Genomic DNA, 27,280 nt, shown 5'->3' on the forward strand with positions numbered 1-27,280 from the left:
CGTGCAGCCTCTACACACGTGGCACAACACGCTCACTGGGGGACGTTGTTACACGTGGCCAGTTGGTTTGTGTTGCTCGTAGTGGTTATTAGTTTGATGGAGCAGGCTCAGGGTAAGGTGCAGCCATCACTTCAGTGGGTTTCTTTAGCAACATAATGATTTAATCCACTGGATTTAATAAAAAATACATTTAAAAACAATGACAACACAACAATGTTTTACATTTTTGGTAATGAACAGCGAGTTTGCCGCCTATACCTGCTTCTATAGCTCTGGATGTATTATGTTTAAAAGAGAGCAGATCATTTACCATCCACAGTAATAAATAATAATAGGCGTAATAACTGTAGGCGTGTCCACGCCTCTTGGCAGTTTCATCTTTGGCGTCCTGATTTGGTACCTGTTTACATTTATTGGGAACTTACACTACATTATGTATACATGCTTGAACTTACACTACATTATGTATACATGCTGAACAGTAGATCTTCAAGGTCTCCTCATGCCCTGGGTTACTGCCGTTCATCACAACACCTGCTATGATAGAGGAATGGGCATCTTTTCTTACGCACACCTTATCTGGTTATAGTCTAAACAAAGCTCCCTGCACCCTGTGTGCCACAGCTCAACTCTCTGTGCGAGTACTCTTTTTAATCATGGACATGCATATAGTTCTGATCAAAAGTATAAGAATATAACATCATACATAGTAATGCGTATGTTACATGAATCAAGATATAAAAGTACTCCACTTACATGGTGATGTGTTCAGTACATAAATCAAAGTATAAAAGTGCAGTGTACATATTTTATTTCTGTTAATTGATAATTCCTCCGCTTATTTAGTTTTGCATTAACTGATATATTTACTGTTCATTTATTCTGTTCTTCATTTAGGATATTATTTATTTTCATGTATTTACTGTTACTTCCTATTCTGTATTTGCGGTTCATCTGTTTTAGGTATTACCACGTGCTTTTGATTTGATTGTATCTACATTAACACCTAATCCTACTTTTTTCGTATTGCTACAAAGGAGTCGTAACAGCGGTAAATTATGTACTTGGAGTGACCTTACCTGCACATTGCGATGGACCAGCCTCCGGTAAGCAGGTGAGGTAGTTGTGGTTTCCTCCTGGTTGGTGTTGTTGGTGAAAAACAGCTGAGATCTTCAGCTAGCTAACGTTAGCACCCAATGCTAAAAACAAGCCTTGTTGTGTGACCAGCAGATTGTCATGTTATGTCGAAATAAATCATGTTTAGTCTGTCAAACAAATATAGTTCGTCGAAAGATAATATGAAAAAACATATTGTACAATATGTCAAGAAAAATAATGAAAAAAGTCTTAGTATAGTATGTCAAAATAATCATAAAATAAGTCATAGTATGTTGAATTAAAAATAAAATGTGGTCCTGTATATGTAGTTGGGCAGATATGAATTTTATTGTATTTATTTGTTACTTTCTTTTCGTATTTATTTACTATTTTCTTCCTGTATCTATTTATTAATTATATTGTTATTACTATTTATTTATCATGTTGTTAGTTTACCCCCGTGTTTCTTAGTTTCTGTATTAATGTGCATATTGAAGCTATTTATCTCTACTTTATCACATTCACTGGTGACGAGCAGGTCTTGAACCTGGCACGAGAACAAACCTGCTGCGCCACCATGTACATGGAAACTTCCTCTCTTTGGATATTTGTCTTCTTCATTTTGGATGTTGGACCTCATTATGGTCCCATGATGATTAAAAATGAGTGTTTCAGCAACTCAACATTTGGGATAATCGTCAGTTTTAGACATTTTAATGTGGAAATGTTACATATTATGCCTTTAAATGTGATTCAACACAGGAGCACATGTGTGCGCTGTACAAACTAGTCTCACAGCACAGTGTGTACATTCAGTTACTGCAGGAGAAAATGAGCACGTCCTCTCTCCTGCTCCTGAAATCTATGACAGTCAAACACCTGATAAATACATTCATGTTCACCAAACACTGAGCAGTACGATTAAGGCTTTGGAGTCGGGGAGGAGCACAGACGGGAGGAAACACTGTCGGGTGGATTCAGGTGGTATTCCACAGTAATGACAAGCTTTAGTAAATAATGCCTGGGAGCAGATTAGTCGCCACTGTGCTTCAGTAAACTCTCGCTTTGTGCTTTTACACATATTCACGTTGAAATTTCAGGATAAAAGTAAACACCATTTAAAAAAATTCAATAATGAGCCGCTCGAACCGGCAAGTGGAGCGTCGACTAACACCAGAAATATCTTTTATACTAATCAGTAAATGATTAATCTGCATTATGACTGTTATAACGCCACAAGTCAACATACTTCAATCCGCTGCTCCCTTTTAAATCCCAAAACAAACAGCAGCTCCAGATAAGAGAGGAAACGTATCGATATCAGGATGAGTATTGACTTGTCTGGTGTCCAAAACCATCCCCGCAGCGTGCGTGAGGCGGATACTCTCACTGATGTGGAGCCAGGAACAGTAACCATGTACAGGGACAGAACAAGTGACGAAGCAAATTAGCACCGACGTCATCGATTAGAAACAAATTGAACTATGTAAAGTCAAATTAAGGTACCTCTTCTGGTCAGTAGATGGCGCTAGTTACACATTTACAAATAATATTCTTGGGTTTGTCACAACCTGACGCTACTGAGCGAGTTCCTGTTATTTACCTTCTGTTAGTGTCAGTGATTTGGAGGCTGCGTCAGGTCATGACTCTCTGATGTGGCTGGATGCCAAAAAACACGGTTTCTATCCTCCAGGACGGTAAGCTGGCGCTGGCGCTCGCATTAGGTTGCTGAATCAGTGCCCAGTATAGATAAATATTGTAAACGACAAGTCCCATGTTTCTGAGCCTCTGTGCTTGTATACCTGCTCCCTGTGCCAAATGTATTGATATATCCTCTGGTGTCTTAAAACAACATTAATCCTCCTCTACATCCATCGCTCTCACCTGCTGCGTTTCATAGCACAGCTGAGCAAAGGCCTCTAGGAACCATGGGAAAAATAAACTGCTGTGTTTTGACAGGGCGACGAGGTGTAACTGAGGTACTGCATCATCAACTTACTGTACAACAATCTGTTGCTTCTAAGGAGCTCTCCATATCTCTCCGGCACGCTGCAGTCCTTTCACTTTATCTTTTTAACCCTCTTGTTTAAACACGGAGGCAGGAAGAACGAGCCCCATTCACTGTTAAAAGACACGTAAAGATATTAGATGTACACCGAATTGTAAAACACTTAAAAGTCGCCGCACCGTCCTCATCGGCCTCGATCCTCACTTCAAATCTCTGAGTGGGAGGACTGTACTGGAGCCTCCACGGCACCTCGAGGACTGAAAGTCTGTGCAGAGACGGTCCCTCTGCTGCCGGGCGGTCAGCCCCCTCCCTCCCAAACCCTCTCCCTCTGCGGTCCGTCACTCAAAGCGCTCGTAGTTCCTGGTTTGTCGCATCCGGGGGACCATGTCGAGCAGCAGCCTAGAACAAAGCAGAAACCGAGAGCTGATGCAAACGCTTCGAGCAGGGTGTTGCTCAAATCTCACGGCATCAGCAGTAAAGATGCAACTTCTGTGACGTCTATAATGCAATATAATCTTCTTACATCATATAATCATAGTTATAAACACTCATCCTCATGATGCTTAAATAAATAAATAGATAAATAAATAAAATCAATCAATGGAAGAAGTGACTTCATTATAATTCTGCTTTTTTTGTGAGTTTATGATTCAAATACTAAAATAGATAACTACTAACTATTAGTAAGGTGATTTAAATCCCCTCCGGAACATTAAATGATGAAAATAAATCATGTTTCTGATTTTAATCTTCATACTGCTCCTGTAACGACCTCCAGAACGAACTTACTTGACTCCATAGGCGAGGATGATGAGACCCATGAGGACGCCTATTGTCCCGTCCAGGTACCACACCTGCGGTTCATGTTTGAACACTTCAGCACTGACGAGGATGGAGAACCCCATGACCCCCCCCACCAGAGAGTTGAATCCTGGAAAGAGGGTTTCGTCGGCTCAGTGTTGGTATTCAGCCCTCACATGTGACACCACCTGCTGCCGCCTCGAACAGCATGCAAAGTCTCGTGGCACATTTTTAAAATGCCTCTAATATCTGTCAGATGCTCAAAGGTCATCTCGCAAAACCAAAATACAACGGGCTCGTTCAGGTGAGGACCCGCGGTGTATGGTGCAGTACAGTACTAACACTGTGACGCTGTTACTAGGAAAGGACTGAGTGAACAACCCTTCCTAGTAGGGGTGTGCCATATATATTGCTAATACTGGTATAATCTTTAACATGAGCCGGCCTCTAGTGGCCAGTCAGGGAACTGCATGTTTGGGCACTTACAAGTTACATTATGTAGTCACTTCCTGCTGACCTGATATCAATGGGGAGCTTGTTCCACCATTAAGGAACCAGGATAGCAAACTTCCTTCACACATGCGAGTGGACAGACGGATAGAGGAAGCGTCGGAGCATGTACGTGCGCACCTACCATCAGTGACGAGGGCCCGGCTCGTGAGCACTCTGCCGAGCATGAACTTGACCACAGCCAGGGCGACGCAGAACAAGCCGCTGACGATGGACACGCTGAACAGGAAGTCATCCTGAGAGGCAGAAGCACACAGAGGAAGTGGAGTCAGGCTTTGTTTCTATTATCGTCACGTCACTGGTATCCTCCCGAATAACCTTTACGTTTAGTTTCAACTTCATTTACTCACTAAAATCTATAAATAAAATCCTTAAACTGTCCAATCGCCAACATCCAGATACAGCAAGGTCACCTTTAAATATTACAATATATATTAAATATTGTTCTGGGTTTTCTTTCTCCTCCCTTGACTGCTGAAGGATGTAAAGGAAACTTTCAGCCTGAGCTGAAACCTGCAGACACGACTCAGGGCTGAAAAAACCACCCCAAAAAATGTATTTTGTAACTTAAAGTACATTTTTTCCTCTAAAATATAAACTTTAGAAGAGTGTTATTTTCAGTAAAGATGCAAATACTACTACTAATAATCTAATATGAAGTAGTAAGGAAACTAAAGATAGTTTAAAGCAGTTAGTGGACTAATAATAAAACACTTTCTTCCAGAATGACACGATTTCCTGCTGCATAAATTAAAGGTAAATGTATTTCTTTGTCTTTTTAACATTTACAATAGAATCCAGGGTTATAAAGCGTAAAACACATTATAGTGTCACCTCTTAAAAAGCTAATTAAGCTGCAGTATTACTGTCAGAAACCATCATCTCCACTAAATCACATCACTCAACTATACCCATCAATTATCTCGATCTCATCAAAAGCCGTGTCCTTGACCGTCCTTTTGGTTTAAATCACTTTAAGATGACTTTCTTGTTGCACCTGTTGTGAGTCACAGCTAAAAGCCTGTAAATGCACAAAGGAGGGATGGAGGAGAAAGGGAGCCGCAGAGCCCACCGTGCCTCTGCGGCAGCATTAATATTGCACTATGGCCTTGGAGCCATGAAAAGATACTTTGGCGAGCTCGCAGACATCAAAGAGGAGATGGAGGGAAACGCTCAGCGTGCTGCCTGGACCTGAATTTATGGAGTAAATCGGAGGCTATTGCACGTGATAATCTTCTAGTTCGTGGAGTCGTTTTGTTACTGCAGCAGGTTAGGGAAGTGAATCGCTGAGCTTAGCTGTGAGCGCCAATTTAACATTACACGCCAAAGCAAAAGGAGGATTATCAGATTTAGCTTCAACTTAAAGCTCAGCACGTTCTATAGTAACAAATCCAGTGTTTAAATTGACTGAAGTACCCTTATGGGGAATCCCACCAACATCTAAACATTGGGAGGGGCTGGCATTTCGGCCAAAGTTCACTAATGACCTGATGAAACGCCTGAATAAACACTACAACTTTGTTTTGTCTGCTAAATGACAGTAATTGGGCTCAGAGGCCCAGCAGAGCAGGAACAGTCAGGCGTCAACCCCCTCCACCCCTCTCTCTCCACACACACACCACCCTCTTTCTCACTACTGCATACCTAAGCAGCTGCTTCCCTTATTAACATTTCATAGCGAGGAGGAAGAGAGGGAGGCTTTGAGAATAAACCAGCATCTGCATACTGAGGAGGTGCACGGAAGCTATTTATAACTCACACTGTGATGCACCAGGAACCAGTGTGGTAGCACCCGACTGTGTGACAGAAGAGGAGCAGGTCGACTCAGAAAAACACAATCTGTCTGCCTTTTGTTTACGCTCTGCTGCTCTCTGTCTGTCAGGCCCGCGCCTTTCCCTCGCCGCAGCCACAGACGAATAGATGGAAAACACAGTCGGGCCAAAACATCAATAAAGGATTTGAAAAGGAATTGGATTTTGAGGCTGAACGAGTTGCAAAGGCTCTTTGAAATGTGCGTTTGTCACCACGGTGGAGTTCTGCTCTGCAGCCGACGCACGAATATGAAATATACGAGAGTTAGTGAGTAGTTCATTGACCCCTAGTGGCAGGAAGTTACATTTGCAGCACGATTACGGAAAACTACTGACATGATTCTTATGAAACTTGAAGCTAAGGAGGAACTCGATACATTTCCGAGCAGATCCAAATGGGATACACACATTACGTTTCACTTATGGTCTCGGCCTTGGCAGAGGTCTGCGCTCTGCGAGTTATTAGCATCATCATGAGTACAGGAGACTTGTTCAATCTGAAGTGAACATCTTAATTAAGGTTTTCTAAAAGCTTGTCGTTAGCGTCGTTAGCGTCGTGCAGTGGCTCCGTCTGTAACCAGGAGGCGAGAACACACAATCATCTTATTTCCAAACCGCAGCGGTGTGAATTACATCGTAGAGCTGCAGTAAAGGGCCTGAATAATCTCTGCGGTGATTCAGCTCGGCAAAGCGTAATGTTCCCGTGTTTGCTCATCACCGCTACGTTCAGATCCTCCACAACGTTTCCACAGAGATGAATATTGCCCGGCAACACGGGGTAATAAAACTATTTCAGGAAGTGTGAAAGCTCCTGAGATTTGTGTCATTATTCATCGAGCAGCACACACACACACACACACACACACACACACACACACACACACACACACACACACACACCTCTAATCTAATAGAGTCACAAAAACAAAACCAACTAAAGCTGCTGCACAAACATTTCTCTTGTTTTCAGTGCAGTTTGTCTTGAGATGAACGTCGGTCCCAGCTGGGCTCCGCTCACAGAACATTATATTAAAATAGTTTGAAACAACATTTGATCTGATTATTGTGTTCGGATGAGAAATAAAGGACATTTTCAAAACTTACAATTATCTCCTTGTGGTTGTGACCAACATGTCATCACTTCCTCATTTCCACAGGCTTTCACAGTGACCTTTGACCCCCGATATCTAAACAGACCATCATTGAGTGACATACGGTGCGGAGGCGTAATAACAAATATAGATTGGTCCTTATGGAGTGAGCAAAGACTTGGGATAAAGCAACTAAATATAGACTTTTTAATGCGGAAGTGTTACATATTACACCTTTAAATGTGTGTTGGGAGTGCATACATCCTTACCACTTCAGGTAGCAGCTTGGTGGACAGGTCGTGGATGGCTTTACCCATAATGCACAAGGAGGAGAGGATGAAAATCACGCCCAAGATCACGCAGGCTCTGCAGAGGAAAAGAGTTGAGTGGAGAGTCAGTTGTATGTTTTGTACGTTACTAAATTATAAATCTTTATTGTGTTTATAGGTCGGAGCATTGTGCCGGAAAAAGGGGCGAGATGTAGCGCGTCCACCCGGGTGTGCTGTTTCCATCACTGTCGATCAAAGCTGGAGACGACAAACACCCGAGACTGCTTCTGTTGGAAGCAGCAGATGTCCTTTTTAGAAAACCTTCATCCAATTAAGCCGGTCTCGAGGGAGACCTCCAACAACTGGAGCATATGCCCGGGTCACGCATGGCTGCCAGAGTGTGTTCAATTGTGAAGGCTGTTCTACAACCAAACCGGAGCATCCTGGGCTTTGACCGGATGAGGTAACCAAGGCAACACCCAACATCACTTGGGAGTCCACAGCACACACACACACACACACACACACACAGATCTGGATCCCTTCTAACAGGCCTCCTGGTGTTTCCTGCACACAGTGGATGTAAACACGTCGGCTCTACAACAAAAACATCAAAAGGACCAGTGAAGGTACTTTTGGGTAGAAACGCAGCAGTTTAAATCCATCACACACACACACACACACACACACACACACACACACACACACACAGATATGGTCTCTTTTTTATGATTAATACCGCCACAAGAGCAGCAGCATCTCATCCTATCATCTGCCACAGTCGTGTGAATTATGATGCGTTTGTTTACAAAAGCTTCTTGACGTCTCGAGCTTGTTCCCTTGGCAACTAGCTGGCACCTGGGCATCACTATTCAGCCGCATCTCCTTTATCAAACACGGATAAAACAAAATGACAAAGAATAATATCGATTCTCACCAGCTGGTAGAGAAGAACTGAAATGCTACAGCGTGTGTGTGTGTGTGTGTGTGTGTGTGTTTGTGTGTGTGTGTGTGTGTGTCAGAATATGTATGCATGGATTTATCTGTGTGTTATTAGCTGTGTGTTTGTGGAGCCTCGCTGAAGCCAATTACTGGTTCAGCAGCTTCCTGAACTCTGCCCCAGTTCTCCAATTAGCAGCTGACTTTCTGTGTTTAACACTTTCATACATCGATCAAGACTTCAACTTTATATATTTTAATGATACAAAGCTGCAGGTCTGGTTTTGGATCTTGAATATACAATGAGACGACATCATTTACATTCTTTTATACGTTCTGTTATTGCAAAAGCGTATTTTGCTTTGTTAACAAAAACATTCAGACAGCGTTTGATTGATAAGACTTTAAAACACTTCTCTTCCAGTCGTCTTCTTCTTCGTGTGTCTGTGCAGCAGGCCCCTTCTGAGCCACATGTAACATTTAACCCGCTGATAACACTCGAACCAAAGTTCACTTTTAAGTATCTTGTAAGTCAGTACACGAACAGAAATAAAATAAAAACTATTTCTTGATTGGAAAATGTACATTTGTGTTACGACCTCGTCTCCAGAGGACGGGTTCTCGTCTGTCGTCTCCACAGCAATTAGCAGCTGTGTGTGTGTGTGTGTGTGTGTGTGTCTGTGTGTGTGTGTGTGTGTGTGTGCTGACAGATTCACTGAATGTACCAGATGCTCCAACAGAAACGACGAGATACTTTCATCTGATTCAGTAACAGATGCTTTTGTTTTGGGTCGACTGGCTGTCGAAGTCGTTTCAGTTCAGTTATTGTGGGAACGTTACGATTCATCCAAACGGAAGAGAAATAAAGTGAAAGACGCTTTTCCTCTCATTCAGTTGCCTGCTTGCAGCCTGACCACTCAACAGGCTCTAAAAGCCCACCTGACTTACACACACACACACACACACACACCATCCTCAGCCAGGTACAGACAGATAAGACGCGAGGCGCCCGTCTGTGATCGGTCCCAGCGGGCCGAGGCTGACAGAGCTGAAGAGAGCCTTTATTTGACACACTCCTCTACAGGACAAAGCAGACAGCTCACACTCTGTGGACACTGTGGTCATAATAGATCTAATGAAACCATCTGGGAGAGCCGAGACAAAGCTCAAACAGCTGCAGGGTCTGCAAGTCGTCTTCTAATATGGTTTCAAGACAAAAAACAACAATATACAGAAAGATAGCGACACTTTGTCTGCGATGATTCATTTAAAAATGACATTTTATGATAAACAAATCATATTTGGTGATGTTATTTGGGTAAGAATACTTATTCTAAGAAGGAAAGACCTGCCTACACCTGTAGGTGCATCAGTAACAGTGACGGTCTGTACTTACATGTATTCGCGGTGTGCAGAGTGGACAGCTGCGGCGTTGCTGTAGCGCCACAGTACAATGACGGAGGACAACACATCCAGTGCGGCATCAAACTGCAGAGCCAAAACAAAAACAACACTTTTACATCCTCTTCACGACAACACACTGCGTTAGGCATCATAACTTCTAGAAGTGGAGGCTTTACAGTCGACTTACAGCAAATCCAAACGCTGAAGCGCTGTGGCGCATGATGGAAACAGCTGGGAAGACAAGAGAGGGACACTGTCAACACTGATGGTTACATAGTTTAACAGCTTCATTCATATCATGTGTTATTATGTTCCTACAGTAACGCTGCAGAACTTCATCTTCCTGTTACAGGTGGCGTGAAACATCCCCACGTGCAGACGTTATCGTGGACACACCCCACAGCTGTTCAGCTGCAGTGATGGATGATGATCACGTGTGTCCAGAGGAACACTTCTATGAGGAATCACGTTTCTATTTCTTTATTAGTTTATGTCGCAAACCTGCCAGACAGGCTGGATTGTTGACTGAGTGATTTAATTCCCTCCCGGGGATAATGTGCTGGAGATGTGTTGAAAACAAACAACTGCTGCGTGGAATCATCCGCACACGTACACATGCAATGGCAGAGGAAGAGGAAGAGGAAGACAAAAGATGCAGATAGATAGAGGGGAGGAATCCTCTCCTCCCGGGTTTATTTTTAGCGACGCTCACTGGGGGCCAGAGACTCGCCTCAGCTCTGCATGTGTGGTATCTTCTTCTCTGCGCTGCCTCTTTAGTTGCTCATTTTCTTTCTGATGCAAGGATAGAGAAATCACGATTCTTTTTGCATCTTCTCCCCCCCCCCCCCCCCCGAGACCCTTTTCTCTCCTCCTCTGACATCCCAAGCTTCCCCTTTTCCTCATCTTCCTTCATTCCTTTATTGTTTCATCGACATCCAGCTGCACTTTTCTGGACTGAAGGTGCAATCATCCACTTCCCCAGACCAAAATGAAAACAGAAATGAATTCTGCTTTTGCAAACACTTCAGTGCACATGAACAACTCTCGAATACAAATGAGCATGTGGGATTTCTTTTATGACACTAGAAATCTGCAGGGATGCAGCATGGAGGTACGAACAACTGGTTTTAAACAGCGATATAACTATATAACTATACAATTGGTCAATTTAGCACAACTTCACATACGGCGCCTGAATTTTGCATGATGTTTACTTAAACGGTGTGTACATATTTGGCTCTAAATGTAATTTAATGTTTGTAAAACTAGTGGAAACCGGACACTAAACTGTATTTAACGACCATCCCACAGTGTACACATCCTATAGTGTGCACTGTGTGTATCATATGCAATGAAAAACACACCACGGGATGTACATGATGCACAGTTGATCTGTTCTTCAAACATCCAGGGTGGCGATATTCTTCTTGCGTGCCTCAGATCTCAGTGTGATAACAGACGTACGATACAGCAAATACAACTCGACAGCTGCTTTAAGGAAAGGAAATATAAGGGGAGGGACTGTGACACCACATTTCACCAAACAACTGCCAGAGTTGACGTAACACGTCAAATGTAGCAGGCGCATGAGGCTTTCTGATGTTGTTTACATGTGAAAGACTTTGACATAGCTTGGTGTAAGCAACAGCACGGATATCTTGCAGGTAACGTTTGTCAGAAAGATGAACATTTCATTGAGTTAGTCGGTAGACGGGAACCTCACAGACGTGTCATGAGCTGCTGGAGATGTTTGCTCCTCTTTCCTCCTCCTAGCTCCTTCATTAGGAGCAGAGATAAGAAATTGTGTAAATGAATCTGCAGTCTTCAAAGCTGAGCCCAGCGATCGCTAATTGGCTCCCAAGAAAGCTGAGTGGGTGTCAGCGGGGACGGAGCTCCAGCCTCGCAGCAGGCTCTCACACGCACACACACATATGAGGTGTCTTGTCTCCCCGCTCCTCCCTCCTTGTCACATCTGACAAGAGAAGCAGGAGTACAGAAGATAAAACACCATCTGAGCTGCCTGGTTTATTGGCTGTTTCTGGAGCTGCATTATGCAGATCAGTGAAAGACTGAAGGTTGTTTTTACACTTGGTGGACGGATGGTGTTGGTCCCACGGTGCTGTTGTAGCCATGCATACGCCTCGTTATTAAAGCTGCAGCGAGGGGCTTTTATTACATGTTCTGCTCATTTCACTCCAGGAAGGATTGCTGACGACCGGAGGTGACATCGTGGGTCACATGAAGCCGAACTGTGACCACAAATCTGCTTCAGTTTGATCCAAACAGACCAGTTCAGACCAAGTGAAAGGGCAAAGATGCAAAGAGAGACTGGTGTGGATCTTCTCGTTTAACTCTCTGCAACAGAGGGAATATCTGCCCCAAATGTCACTTGTTCTTTAACTGAAGCAGAGCCCGTTGAGAAATCTCTATCTTCCTGTGAAACCTCCCACCTGGGACATAAACCAGCTATTTTGCCCTCTGCAATGTGTATAGGATAAACGTAAAGCTGCACCAGCCTGCTCCCACACACACACACACTCTCACTGTATGCTAGAAGGAGCCATGTTTGAGTAATGCGAATGTTTTACAGGATATGTTACCCAGCGGCTCTCTTGCTGTTATCATAAAGAGCTGACAGGGAGCAGCCTGCAGGGCTCTCACAGGGCGGATACAGGTAAAGACACATTCAATCCCAATTAAGTCCTTTCAATATTGATCTGCCGATTATTTTCTAGTCCAACGTGATGTCTTTACATATTTTGTTTTGTCAGTGCAAAACCAAAAGATTCAGTTTAATGATACAAAACAGAGAAAATCTTATTTCAGAGGCTGAAAACTGCATTTCTGAACCAAGAATTAACGATTAATGGATTATCAAGACAGTTATTGATTATTTTCCGTATATATCACACATATATATGGACATCCGAAGGGGCCAAACTGGACTAACCCGATTATCTCTTTATAATTCAGCCCATTGAATTCTTTTGAATTATGTTTCATGTTGTTTTATTTACTTTATGATGTTACCTTATACAAACATAAGTGTGATGCCAACAGCTGGTTAACAAACAGGACTCTCACACGGTCTTTGCCAATTAAAATGTTCTTATTTACAATAAGCCAAAGGTTGACAGGTTGACAGAAGGTTTGTTTAACACGCAACTGAACACGTAAAGAAAGCAGAAAACCTGTGCATAAACCGACTCAAACCGATTAAACACTTATCAAAACAGTGAATTCATGGTTGACAACTTAGCGATCGATCTGTGCAGCTCTACTTTAAAGCGTTATCGCAGCTGAACAGACACACAAGACAAAGAAGGAAGTTGTAACGCAGGTCTGCCCCGTCGTGGTAGTCTAACGGCGTTTCCTTATCGCGACAGGAAGTGGGCACCATGTTAGAAACAACACAGACTGAACTCAGGAAGAAGCTCTGATTCGGAGTCTTCCAGCCACGTCGCTGCAACAACACGCCGGGTTGCTTCACTAATTCTAACCCACGTGATCATCTCGGGCCAACAAATCGAATTCCAATTCTTAATTTCCTCCTCAAACAAGCTTCTGATTAATTATTGAACCGCTGGATTTTCTTCACGCCGGTTTTATTTTTCTCTAGGGAGCGTCACAATCGAAGTAAAGCAATTATGTGTGTGTGTGTGTGTGTGTGTGTGTGTGTGTGTGTGTGTGTGTGTGTGTGTGTGTGTGTGTGTGTGTGTGTGTGTGTGTGTAATGACACTGTTACTGCTACACCAGCCTCGTTCATCTCCTCTGCTCATTTCTGCAGCTCATTTGCAAGCAGTGCCATGTTTCATTTATGAGTTAGAGGCCTGATGTGGCGAGCGAGCGGTACCTGCCGCTGCACAGATATGTGATAACAATGCATGAAATATGTTCCAGTTTGCACATGTGGAAAGTCTCCATTTGTTCTCTAAAACACTTAGAAAACAAGCTCATGGAGAAGATTAACATGCAATCGTTACAGGAGTCTATCATATCTGCAATGTTAAGCTGCACTGCATCTTTACGTATGCATCTGTCAAGCCCCAATCTGCATTTACTGCAGAGGAGGAAGCAGCTTATAGCGGTGTGTGTGTTGGTGACAGCTCTCTAACACAAGGCCAACTGAGTCTGTGATAGTTCCACCATCACAAATGCGTTTAAAGATATCTGACACACATTCATCTCTAAATGTATCCAAGTATGTCAAATGTGTGAATAATGTGCAGGGCCTTCAAATCCAACATGATGAAGTGTAACCTGAGTGAATCACTTCCATCCCAATTTAAATTCAAAGATGGAAACCTTTGACACGCAGAGAAATGAGAAAGAGACCGTCACAACTCTTCGCTTTCTCTTCTCAATGTCATAAACCCCGAATGACTCATCGTATCTGCAGAAAAAGCACTTACAACAAAGATCGGGCGCTTAAACTTGTTCTGCCTCTGACGGAAATAAAACTCAAGGTCGAGTGCACACTGTTGACGGCACAAATATTCCTTCACTGAGAGGAACTGTCATTTGAAGTGGAAGCGGTAGGAGGCTAAATGAAACAGGAACTTGACGTGAAGCGTGGATCACACGAGTCGCCCTGTTGTTTAATCAGACAGTCATGAACAAACCCGTCCTTCAGCTGAAGAACCGAGCAGCAGGCATCAGCATTTCATCCTGTGCGCCTGCATCAAAGGAAACACCTGAAGGAGTTACTCACTGAAAGCGACGATGGCCAGGATGATTGTGATCACGATGGACACCCAAGACACCCACAGAGCTTTCTTGCGGTAGCTCTGTGCTTCATGAGGCTTCAGACGCATGCTGCTTTCCAGAAGACCTGCAGACAACAACACACGGACATGATTCAGAGAGGGAGCTTCAGCGTTCACCTGCTTTTAAATTCAGTTTAAACATGCACACTCTAAAATGTGACCACGACTAATACGTTGCTTTTTGTTTGGAGTCACACGCCAAAAAGGTCTCTAGTTTAATCTATAAAGAGGAACTGATCCACTTTTGAGTTAGTAAATGATCAGTGCAGTCACTTTATTACACTATCTATTGATCCTTGTCTTCCTTTCTCCACAGAATATACAGTTAATCTCTCAAATGAACATCATGTCTACTCCTGTTGTAGTCCGAGTAACAGGATCGTTATGAAGTAATATTGTAAGAGCAGATTGTTCTGATGAGTCTGAAACTTTAACAACTAATCTTCTGTTTGCACCCTAATAAGAAATCAGGGTTGGGTCTTAAAAAATGCTGCCAAAGCCAAAATTAATGTGAAATCCACTCATTTACTCACTAAAGCTGTAATCACAACACAATGTCTGCCACAATACTCTTCTTCTCAGCTCTGTAAATAATGTATCAGCTCGAGCATCACGTCAGACATCGCCTCTCTTCCTACAGACTACATTTGGCTTCTCTCCCTGGCATTACGCACAGTTTGCGCCCTGGCCACGGGGCATCCGGTGAATCCAAAACTTATAACATATCTCACACCGCCTACCTCCGTCCTCTAAGCTGTCTGTTATCTTCATCTCCTGGTCCATCTTGAAACCCTCTCCCTGGCTTTCTGTGTTGGGCTTCTGCTGCTGCTCCTGCTGGAAGTCCGCCTGCTCGCACTGCCCGTTCTCCGCCGTGGGGTCCACTACAACCGGGTCCGGGACGGTGGTGGATTCTGGCGGTGTGGAGTCCGTCATCTTCTCAGCAGGTTGCGGTTCCAATGAGGCACTCCAAAAATGTCTCACCTGGGCGAGAAGTGGAGGCTTTCAACTGGGGAGACACCCAGACACAGAGAGGGAGGGAGACTCCGCGCAGGGATGCAGGTCCAGTTGCGCCAAACTACACACTGTGAGGTGAATCACTACCGGAAATTAGGAGATGTGGACTTCAAAACAAGTGCCTCTTTATCACCTGAATAAAATAATGTTTAAATAGGAATCTAAGGGTTTTGGGTGTGCAGATAATGTCAATGCTTTAATGATCATTACCGTATTTGGAGTCAAAAATAGCTATTAATACATTCTGCACGCGATAGAAGAAAAAATAAATCACAACAGGCTCCAATTCGCGATGTCGTGAAATAGCAACACCTGGACTCTAATTACCATGTGACCCCCAGGGGGGCTCCGTAAATGACTAATCTCAGTGGAGTTCACGAGAACTGTGCTCGCGCTGGAGTCGAAGTGCTGCACACTGTGCGCTCCGCGAGGAACACATCTGTCCCATGTGGATTGAGAGAGCAGGCGGACGTGCAAACAGACTGAACCACCTCACTTGTCACGTGCAGCTGCTTCCTCGTGAGCAACAACCCATCACATAATTTCTTACTTTACTTTCCTGCCATCACTCCCTCAAATTATTATTAACTCGTCTGTGGCTTAAAAGTCCTGCATTCAAGTACATGTATAAAAGTATTAGGAGCATGGCCTATTACAGAATCACATTATATTATTTAACTATAATTATTGATGCATTAATGAGTACATCCCTTTAATTATGCAGCTGATAAAATAGGATGTTTATTTATTTTTTTATTTACTATATGGGCTATTCCGCCTGGCAGGCAATTAAGTTGTATCTTAACCTATAATAATAGTACATGATCAATTATTTGTTTACTATATTCTGTTATTAATCTGAATCTTTCTAAGTAACTACAGTTTTAAAATAAATGTAGTGGAGTAAAAAGTATAATATTTGCCTCTGAAGTAGCATAAACTGGAAATACTCACGTAAAGTACCTCAAAATTGTCCTTAAGTGGAGCTAAAGTACTTGTGTAATAGGACTTAGTTATTGCGCATCCACTGAGTAATTATCACACTACACTGGGAAAAGTAGCAGGATTGCTGTAACAGGTTGCTACTTGATAAGCTGCTTCTGCTTTCCACACTTAAATAACATTAACCATATTGCAAGTAGTTATTATATCATTCTTATATAGTCCCCTATGTAGACCTACACTTCACATGTATCATGGTTCTGTTAGATCACTTGACTTCCTGGTCTCTGCTTCTATCTAGCGGTAGAAAGAGAGTAATGCAGGCCGGAGGATGCTCCACCATGTGGTGCCACATTGTACATGCGTTGATCTCCTATGATTGCACTACCTCAGTCCATGTGAGGTCAAACATGATGATATACTTAGTGTCAGCAGTGATCTGGTGTTCTTATCATATTGATTACATATTAATGTCTTGACACTCTGGAGTCCTTGCTCTACATGTCCAGAGAAAGTCATCCATTATAGACTTTGTGGCAAATAATCGACTTGCACTCTGAAAGCAATAGGAATTGAAATTACACTTTTATTTTCTAAGGGCTCTTCGAGGCAGTCCAGTTGTGACCCCTGGTGGCTATTTCAGATATCTCAACCCCAATTGCTTTATTTACTTAGATAAATTAACAAGGAAAGCAACATATATATATATATATTTACAGTTAATAGCTTTTGGCTAAATGGCTTAATTAATTAACCTAACCTATTTGAAAGAGCGTATTTTGTTGGACAAAATGATGATGTCAATATGGTATGGCAACAACTGTTTGCACCACCGACCACTGGGGGCGCTGTTCAGAAAATGAGTAACCGGTTTTAATCAGCCTCGGCTGCTCATTTCGTCCTTCCGGTGCCCCCGTAGCCCCACTCCCTCCCGATGCTAGCACCGTCGGGCTTGGCAGTGGGAGCGTAATGGCGGTGCACCGGGGACCCTCTACGAAATGGCTCTTCACCCGGGAGCAGCTCGAAAACACGCCGTCTCGCCGCGGCGGGATAGAGGCTGACCGGGAGCTCTCTTACCGGCAGCAGGCCGCCAACTTAATCCAAGACATAGGCCAGAGACTCAACGTGTATCCTTTGAGACGCAGCGGCTAGCGAGTTAGCTTCAGTTAGCATTAGCTTACAGAAGGGCCGGAACAACAAGGCTTGTTACAATTCATATTTTAACCATCGAAACACACCTAATATACGTCACTATCACGCGCAGAGTCCTTTATGACATTATGGGTTATTTAACACAGCTAGCACGGTGTTTATATTTACCTAGCCGGAAGCGCTAAGGCCTGCCTGCTAGCTTAGCTATTGTTTTGTCTCTTAAGACTGCAGATTCCATTGTTAGCTTTAAAGATTTCAGTGATATATTATTACTAATACAGGCTGTACGTGTAATGTAAGCATGACACTACGTTATGAATGGTGTATTACACACGTGTGTTTAGTTAAAGAGACTGGTTTGATTCTGCGGTTTTTAACTTGCAGGGTGCACGTTTTGCTAGCTAGCTTCATGCTAATGTGTTAAGATGTCACAAGGCTTTTCCAGTCAATGTGTTCTTACTGTATGTCATCCACAGATTATGCCTTAACTGTACACCCAGCTCTCAATTGATTATCAACACCGCTATAGTATATATGCACAGGTTTTATATGATTCACTCCTTCAGCAAATTCCATAGAAATGTAAGTACCACTGCAGTGTTGGCTGGTACCATAATTACTACTGGTGGTACCGACTATGAAAACTAACTGAGGGTTTTTCTCTCCAGGTCATTTCTCAGACTACGCTGTTCCTGGCAGCTAAAGTTGAGGAGCAGCCCAGAAAGCTGGAGCATGTCATTAAAATAGCCCATGCCTACATTAACCCACAAGAGCCTGCCCTAGACACTAAGAGCAACGTAAGTAAACCTGGAATTTCAGATGTTGGTAAGATAAAAATACTTTAGCTGCAACATCAAATTGTTTCTTCACAGCGGGGATTTTGCGGCTGACTTGCATCATTAAAAACGTCACATTTGGCTCCAGGAAAGGGTTTTCTGAGGTTTAATAGACCAAATGAATAATCAGTTAAAGTAGTTTTTACTTGGCTAAGTCCAAAAAAAAATACTTATTGCAGTTAGGTGCTTCCTCTGCGTGTGTTGTAGGGAGAAAGGACAAAGATAATTGGGTTAACTCAGATTGAAAGTGTGTTTTCCTTCTTTAGAGCTTGCATTCCTCTATGGTTGACAGCCCTACACACATCTTTATCCTGAGTAGGACTGCTAAATATTGTATTTTAGTGACATTGTGTATTAATCTAATTGCAAAAGGCTGCAACGTTACAGTCTATCCTCTGCTTTCCCTTTGCCTGCTTTGTACAAGCTGTGATGTAGAGACTCTTTCTTTCTTGCGAGTTTATAATGTGATTTCCTTACATCAAAGCACAGAAACGATGCACAGGTTTAAACTTGCAGTCCTTACACTGAAGTCTGTTTTATGCTCATACTGATGAGATTTTGTATCTGAATGTTAAGAGTAACATCTGCACATTATGGCTCTTCACTTCCCTTTACAGTGTTTCCGCGGGCAATGCTCTTATTTTGTAGTAATTGCTGATAACATCAGTATATAGGTGGTGGAAAGCAGATTTAAAATTGTTCATTGATTGATCTTTTTCAGGCATTCCAGCAGCAGACACAAGAGCTTGTAGCACTGGAAACAATAGTGCTGCAAACGCTGGGTGAGTGCTGCTTTCTGTGCTGAATTGCTTTATTGGCTTCTGCAGACAGACACTGTAGCAGCATTATTCCTGCGTAAGGAATAAGTGCAAACTATACAATTACAGCCGTATCACATGGGCATGTTGATATTAAATATAGACACAATATCACAGTGCTGACTTTGTGCTTACACCAGTGGCTGATCATCTTCATTCGACATCTTTATTGCAGGTTTTGAAATAACAGTTGATCATCCACACACAGATGTTGTGAGGTGTTCCCAGCTAGTGCGAGGTACAACCTTCTTTCTCAGCTTCTCTTTATAATACTTCCAAAAAATGGACTCTTGAGTACATGATTTACTTTGCCTGCTGTTTCAATAAGTGTTGTGACATACTTCTCAGCCTGGTTAAAATTACATTAATGCTCAATTAAAAAAAACAAACTCATTTCTAAAAATGAACTTTCTTCTTCTTTTACAGCAAGCAAGGATTTGGCACAGACTTCCTATTTCATGGCTACCAACAGGTTATTATCCTGTTCCCATTATTGCACTGTAATGGCACACTATAGCTTCCTGTCCTGCAGGGCCCCCCTTCCTGTGTCCAACGCCCTGTTTGCGCCTGGATCCCGGGAACCCCCAGTGTGGGGAAGTACCGGCCGGGCTGCTGTGTGCGGTGTATTGTACAAGGGCTCTGTGTTGGCACATAGGGGTTGAATGCACAATGTGGAGTGTAGTGGTGCTGTCTACCTCTCAAGGTTGTTTGGTACGGAGTGCATATGTCTAAACAAAAGAGAACTCAAATGGTAGCCTGAATATAGATTGCCACTAAAGATTCTTAAACTTATAGAGTGCTTTGGTAAGTATAGTTTACAGTTCTTTTTTCAAATGTTTGCACATTTTTCACCCTAAAAGAGCTAACAATGAAACCCCAAACTATACTGCAAACTGAATGCTTGTCCCGTGTGGTAATGCACTTTGTGTGACCATCTCAGAAGTCTTAACAGCTGTGCATGTGTACGAGGAAACATCGCGGCAGAAGCCTTTCTTAACCTCAGGCGTGCACACACTGCAGGTTATGAACCGCTCGCTTCAAATACAAAATGTGAAACGATCTGCTGAAGAAGCACCGATATTGTGCGACCCTCATTAAAGGATGAATAGTTGGGAGACTTCTCTAAGACTATATTACAGACGTAGCCGAATGTTCTGCACCGGTTGGCGCAAATCCAGTAAGTTAAAGAGAGTAGCCGGAGGAGATGACGGTAGAAGAGAAGGTTCGTCGCGCCACAGAGAGATAGCATTACTACATGTGATGCTGAAGTTTCCTTCTGTTTAATATGTAGTTACACATACTACCTACTTAATCTGCATTTTGAACTTTAACACCGTTTAATAATCTTTAAATGCAACTGACATTAAGAACGGGAACATTTCTGCTTTGCTGCTAAACGTGTTGCACGTGGTGGTGATCTTCAGCTTCAGTACACGTGAGCCGCTTTGCAGTGTAGTTTGGGATTCAGGGTGCAGAGAAAATTAACCGTAGAAGGTTAAAGCCTAATCATTTGTCTTGGCTACCAACATCAGTGTTTCTCAGTCTTAATGTTTGATGTTGTGAAGTTCCAGTGATGACGTGTTGTCATCGCTCGTGTTACACTAACACAAGTAGTGAGTAGATTTTATTTAATGTGTTTGTAAGTCGAGATTTCCTGCAATTATCGCTCAATAAGAGATTGAGAAACACTGTTTTTAATGTTTTATAATTTAAACAAATAACTTTAAAGTTAGAATAAAAACACACTTCATAATGTGGCCAAATACAGGTTGAAGATATTATCTTATGAAAGTGTACGTGTGACTCACTCATACATTAAGGAGCACATCCTAACAGACTTAGGTTATCTTAGATGTTCCCGTACTAAAAGGTAAGGCTGTGTGTATGTGATGTGAACATAATATCTGATTGTCAGTATTGCTTTAACCGTCCGCTATTAATCTGAATGTATGTTAATGCCTTAATAAACAGTGTATCATGCGTGTTTAGTATGAAGTACCTTCAGCTGACCGTCGTATCTTTCTCTTTTGTTTCTTGTCTCCTGCAGTTTGCACCTCACCACCTTCTGCCTGCAGTACAGACCCACAGTCGTCGCATGCGTCTGCATCCACCTGGCCTGCAAGTGGTCCAACTGGGAGATCCCCGTGTCTACGGACAGCAAACACTGGTGGGAGTACGTGGACCGCACCGTAACGCTACAGCTGCTGGACGGTAAGAGCTGGTACTTCTCTTGGACCCGTCATAGAAGAGCTCGATGCACTTTTAGGTCGGGAGGACTGAACCTGAAGGTATTAAATATCAGTTTTTAAACGCGTCTTGCTGGTAATTAAGTTGCTTCCTTCATTAGATCTTAATGGGACTGAATGCTTCAGAGTGCTTCAGATCATAATTGGAGGATGGATTACATTTCCAGCCACGAGGGAACCGATAATTGTGAACACAAATGTAGCTGTAGAGCTGAACTTGTGATTGATTAGTTGAGGGACTGCTGGTCAAACAAAGATATGATACGGCGTCACGGAATCACGAACGCTCAGGTTTTAAACACAATAGACATGCAAAACAAAGAAAGAAGACGCTGAGTTGAAGTCAACATTATGAATAAAGCTTCAAACCCCCCCCCCCCCGCCGCCTCTCCCCGGTCGCCCCTACTGACGTTGCCTCAGCCACGAGCCGTAGCTTTCAGCAGACATCAGAATAATGTGTTGGAAGCGAGCCGACAGCACGGAGAGGGGATCACTAACATGGTTGTCTTCACTGGTTTTCTTCCAGAGCTCACGCATGAGTTTCTACAGATCCTTGAAAAGACACCCAGCAAACTGAAGAGGATACGAAACTGGAGGGTATGTCATTAACACTTGGCAGCAACAATACGAGAGCAGTAATAAAGAGCGACTGGTGCGGCTGAGGACCAATAACGTGTCAGTATCTCATGTTGAATTCTGCTTTTGTTTTCTAGGCTATTCAAGCAGCTAAGAAGCCAAAGACGGAGGGCTCGACTGTGGATAGTGTCTACCAGGGGACGTCCTTAGATGGCCTTCCTGGTGTCAGCAACTCCTTCTTCCCCTCCACCTCATCAGACTCTTCAGACATGCCCTCCCTTAACAACATCGCAGCCTCATATGCCTCCTACCAGCCAATGAGCGACGAGTCTAAGAGCTGCGGCTACGACAACTTCGCCGAGCCAGACTTCACGGTGGTGAAACACGAACACAAAGCTGAGGGCGGGGCTGGTGGTAAACAACAGCAGCTCAGTACAAACGCTGCCACTTTTTCACGGCCGCAGAAAGTCTTGACTCTGGAAAAGTACAGAGAGAAACATGCGGCAGACCTGGCCTCGCAGAACGGTATAAAGGACGAGTCGAGCACAGACATGTACGTACCTCCCCCCGCGCACCACCACAAGAAACGCTCTCAGTCGCAGCAGGCCGGCCAGTCGGGTGACGGCAGGAGAGATAAGAGCAGCTCTAAAAAGGCTCGGCTGCCTCCTTCTTTAGCAGAGAACGGCTCCGCGTCGAGCGAGGAGCTCAAGATGAGAATCAAAGTTTCATCAGAGCGCCACGGAGGCTCAGAGCAGGGCGGGACTCTCTCTGGTAAAGACAAGCACAAAGAGCACGGCAGCCACCGTCACTCCAAACACGGCCACTCGCACCCTTATTCCCTCAGCGGAAACAGCAGAGGGACAATAGAGAGCGCCTCCTTATCTATACGAGCTCCCGATGTGGGCTCCTCCGGCTCGTCTCGTAAGAGGCCTCACTCTGACGCCGGGAACCACCACCACCATTCGTCCAAGAGCAGGAGCTCCAAAGGAGGCCTCGGCTCGTCCCACTACTCGTCGGAGAGCGGCCAGAGGATGATGGAGCACCACGGCCACGACGGAACCAACGGCATGCTGACCTCCAACGGCCAACACACTGACTACAAAGACACTTTTGACATGCTGGACTCTTTACTAAGTGCCCAAGGAATGAACTTGTAACCCTCGGAGAGTCCGCAGTGTTGTCTAGAATAAGGTATTACCATGTTTAATAGAATTTTTAAAAAACAAATTTATTTGTCTTAAGTTATCTGCATCGCCCTCAGTCGTGTCTTCACACTGATTATTGATGATTCTCGTTAAGCTGTCAAATGTAAAATCATATGCATAGAGCTGTGTACTAGCTTGCAACAAAAAAAAAAAAAGAAGTTTTAAAGAACGCGGCTGAAATAATGAGATTCTAAACCTTTCTTTTAACGCGAGCTGACATTATGATTTTAATGTGCATGTTTTTAAGTCACAAAAGGGAAGACAGAGCTAGTGTTCGCAGCCATCGTGACAGTTTACAGACAGTACAGACATTTCTTTTGTTTGTTTTTCGTACGTTGAAGACATTTTGTTCCACTGAAAATCTCAGGTCTTGAACTTTTTTGATATAAGAACGAATCTTCCTCTTGTTTGGGTTTGTTACCTGTATCTGTGGAGATGTATCACCTCGTCCGTTTGCTGACGACGACGACGGCAGAACTTCGGTATCCGTCTTAGGAAACACGGTCTGCTTACTTTTCAAAGAGTGCATCAATAGTGCATCAAAAAAAAAACAATACAAATGTGAGGCAGAGCCCATTTTCTGTCTATTGGGACTTTCAAGGCCGCACCTGAACTTAATGTGCAGACTCATTATAGAGCTACAAATGAAGTTTACGTTACATCTGCTGTGAAAGTGCATTTAAAATATATCGGCTAAAATGGCAAAAAGGCCTCGTGATTGTACCTTGTCAAAAGCTATACAGTATGATAAATGTTATTAACTATCAGACGATACAGATCTCTAAAGTAAGATTGTGTATATAGGATCTGTTGGTTTCTTGCATCGGTCCAGACCTTCCTCATTCAGTGTGTCACGAGATCTAAAGCAGACTCTGTATTGATGAACATATCCTCGATTTGTGTATTGGGAGCCCAAATAAAGGTGTAAAAGTGATTTTTACACATCACAGCGATTTCCTGTTCTTAAGTGTCTAACATGGAGTCACCAAAGCTGAACTCAAGGGCCACTTACTAGCTTTTCCCAGGACTTTCAACTGCAACTTGCTGTCTGAGGTGACAACTGAGCTCCAATGCATCTAAGAAAACTATCTGCCGAGGAAGACGAGTGGTTGAAAGCTCTGGCAAAAGCTAGTAGTTCATGTTGTTTTCCATTGTTTTCATTCACTCTTGAATAACAGAATATTATTCTGCTTTTAATGCAGCGTTGATACAATTAACCGACCTAAACTATTAAGAAAACTAAAGGAAAGTCACTGATTTGTCAAGTGCTGACTACAAGGAAGCGTTGATTAACTATTTATCTTACCTGAACGCAGCTCCTCCCTGTCGACGTGAAGTACATGCAGTCCTCCGTGCAAAAAAAAAATGAAATCTTAAAGCTCTAATTTCGGCCTGGAAAGCACATGTAGCATGCAAAATTAAAAAGAACTGCCAAATCATGCAGATGGTTTAATCCCAGCCTCATAACATTGGATTTATTCCCCATTGAATTTAAGCCCTCGCTGCATTTAAAGATAAAACAGTCATTTGTCAAACGCCGCCAAAGAAAATTCTCATCAAAACAGAATACACAATGATCATTCCCTGCTGCCTCTGCTTACATATAGTAGATTAATTGATTAACTACTTACTGAACAATACTTAATGCATTAAACGGCCAGCTTTCAGTGCAGGCTATGTTTAATAACAGCCTTATTGGAGCTCTAACAGAGCTGCAGTGATTAGTGGTTGGGTTGCTGTGCTGCTGAATCTGTCGTGTTTATGGGAGTAATGAGGCGTGATTAGAAATACAAGTTATATTACATCTTACATAGTTACATCTGAGCATGTGTCTTGATAATTATCCTTTTGTTCTTGCCAAAAAGGAACAAACACGCAGGACAGACTGCCAGAGATACCTGCCATTTGGTGCCTCCGACGAACCTCAAGCGCGTTTCAAGGTTCAGCTTTTAACTCTCGCACGATGCAGCGCCGATGCTTTCATTCGTGGGTGGAACATAAAGCCAGTTCCTGATAATTAACTAGCACCCTCAGAGCAGACGCAGCGTTTTCACCAAGTATTACCTTCTAATTTTAGCGTGGAAGACAATGGGGAAATTCAGCGGGAGGACGTCAGTGAACATTCAACCATCTGGACATTCTCGCATACTGGTGGGAGGGTGATGATTTATTTTCGGCAACCTCTCGAGCTGAATAGGAGATGCCTACTGCTCGAAAATCCGCAGAGAGGGAAAGATATGAGAGGCTTTTGTGAGCAACAAATCCCTGAATTAACAGCCATCTGAACCAGGTTCTAATTACAACTCAAGACAGGAACATATATATATATATATATATATATATATATATAGCCGTGCGTATGGTCCAACACTATTATTATAATCAGGATTGTTTCAGCAGCAATTTAAAAGTAAAATTGATGGTTAAGTTACACTTTAAAAGATGATTCGACTCCTTTTTTTTTATGTTATCCAGGATGCAATAAGAGGACGGCATCCTTTAAATGTATTAAGTTTGAGTTAGAATAATAATAATCAGCCATTTGTCACAGATTTCCTGGTTTCTGCAGAACTCCGTCTTCATATCACGAAGCTGTTTTAGCGCCTCAGGTCCACTAGATGGCAGTATTACCTTTGGCCTTTTAATGGGCATCAGGGCAGAGCAGCAGCAACACAAACATCCAGCATCATTGTCTTTTAGGAGGATTTAAAAAAAAGCTAACAAGACGCAGTGTTGAATAACCTTGAAAAAAAAAAAAAAGGACGCCGCTTTTCATGCCATGAATCCAAGGTGCCTCTCAGCACACGCTCTGTGAAGCTCAGTCACAATAACCACACACGTGTCAGCTCGTGCCGACACAAACTTTGGACTGGATCCATCTAATTAACAGACTCAGATAACTGTTGGACAGCGGAGGCTCGGAGACATTCCAGGAAATGTCACGGCACTTTCACATTTCAGTTGATCAAAAGGCCTTTGCAGAGCAGCATATGGTGCACTTACACCAATATGAGTCTTAATGCAAACGATGCCCAGGGAAATTGTGCAGGAAAGTGGCATAATTACAAGCCATTGAAAGTCCATTGTCATTCCTGTCTGAGAGGTCTCTCTTGAAAAATCAGGAGCTGATGGAAACCCCTCTAAGTACCTGAGATAGAGCCGGAGGGGGAAATGACTGGGCCTGGGCTGCCATTATGCCATGGTAGCGCAATTATATCCAATGATTGGCAGGAGCATAAATTAGCCTGTCTTCATGGTGTGGTTTACTTTTTGTTTCCAACAAGTGCTAAGGTATCACATTTTTCACATGGTGGAAAAAATAAATCTGTCGCGCTGTCTTTAGCCAGCTGTTCTCCGTGAAAAACAAGACATTATTTCACAGTTTTCCTCTGTAATTATTCCCTTTACTACCCCAGTTTATTTCTCCGCCCCGATGCAAATGCATCCTCTCGCGGCCAGAACACCAGAGATTCATGTTTGTGGTGGGAACCGCAGAGCACCAGCTGTCCTTTTAAAAGAGACGGCTAAAAAAAAAAAATACACACAGTTGATGTGAAATGTCTTCCTCCCTTCTCGTCCCCAATCATCAATAATTCACCGGCTTCGACATTTGAACTAATTATGGTGCACCAATGGCCTATTTGAGCTGGTCCTGTCAGATGAAAGCTGCTCGGTCCTTCCTGTCAGCGGTCCAGGCTGCAGAATGAAGCGACAGCAGTGCAGGCTGAAGCCATTAAAATGAATGGAAAGCACCTCTAACAATCATATACCTCTGACACACACACACACACACG

General features: G+C 43.1%; 2 protein-coding genes across 2 annotated transcripts; one reads left to right on the forward strand and one right to left on the reverse strand.

The window, feature by feature from the left end:
• Positions 1 to 1,796: 1,796 nt before the first annotated feature.
• Positions 1,797 to 16,170, reverse strand: LOC115020180 (transmembrane protein 163-like). Its single transcript, XM_029450131.1, has 8 exons — positions 15,438 to 16,170; positions 14,643 to 14,762; positions 10,119 to 10,162; positions 9,924 to 10,015; positions 7,589 to 7,685; positions 4,542 to 4,653; positions 3,896 to 4,037; positions 1,797 to 3,505 (listed from the first exon to the last, which is right to left on the reverse strand). Exons 1-8 carry the CDS (start codon positions 15,628 to 15,630, stop codon positions 3,445 to 3,447), a joined length of 861 nt encoding a protein of 286 aa, XP_029305991.1. The 5' UTR covers positions 15,631 to 16,170; the 3' UTR covers positions 1,797 to 3,444.
• Positions 16,171 to 17,543: 1,373 nt separating this feature from the next.
• Positions 17,544 to 24,439, forward strand: LOC115020010 (cyclin-T2-like). Its single transcript, XM_029449832.1, has 9 exons — positions 17,544 to 17,780; positions 18,306 to 18,387; positions 18,474 to 18,602; positions 19,363 to 19,423; positions 19,635 to 19,697; positions 19,886 to 19,931; positions 21,507 to 21,670; positions 22,232 to 22,302; positions 22,419 to 24,439. Exons 1-9 carry the CDS (start codon positions 17,623 to 17,625, stop codon positions 23,436 to 23,438), a joined length of 1,794 nt encoding a protein of 597 aa, XP_029305692.1. The 5' UTR covers positions 17,544 to 17,622; the 3' UTR covers positions 23,439 to 24,439.
• Positions 24,440 to 27,280: the final 2,841 nt, after the last annotated feature.

Source organism: Cottoperca gobio, chromosome 2 (assembly GCF_900634415.1).
Source record: "Cottoperca gobio chromosome 2, fCotGob3.1, whole genome shotgun sequence".
NCBI classification, from domain to species: domain Eukaryota; kingdom Metazoa; phylum Chordata; class Actinopteri; order Perciformes; family Bovichtidae; genus Cottoperca; species Cottoperca gobio.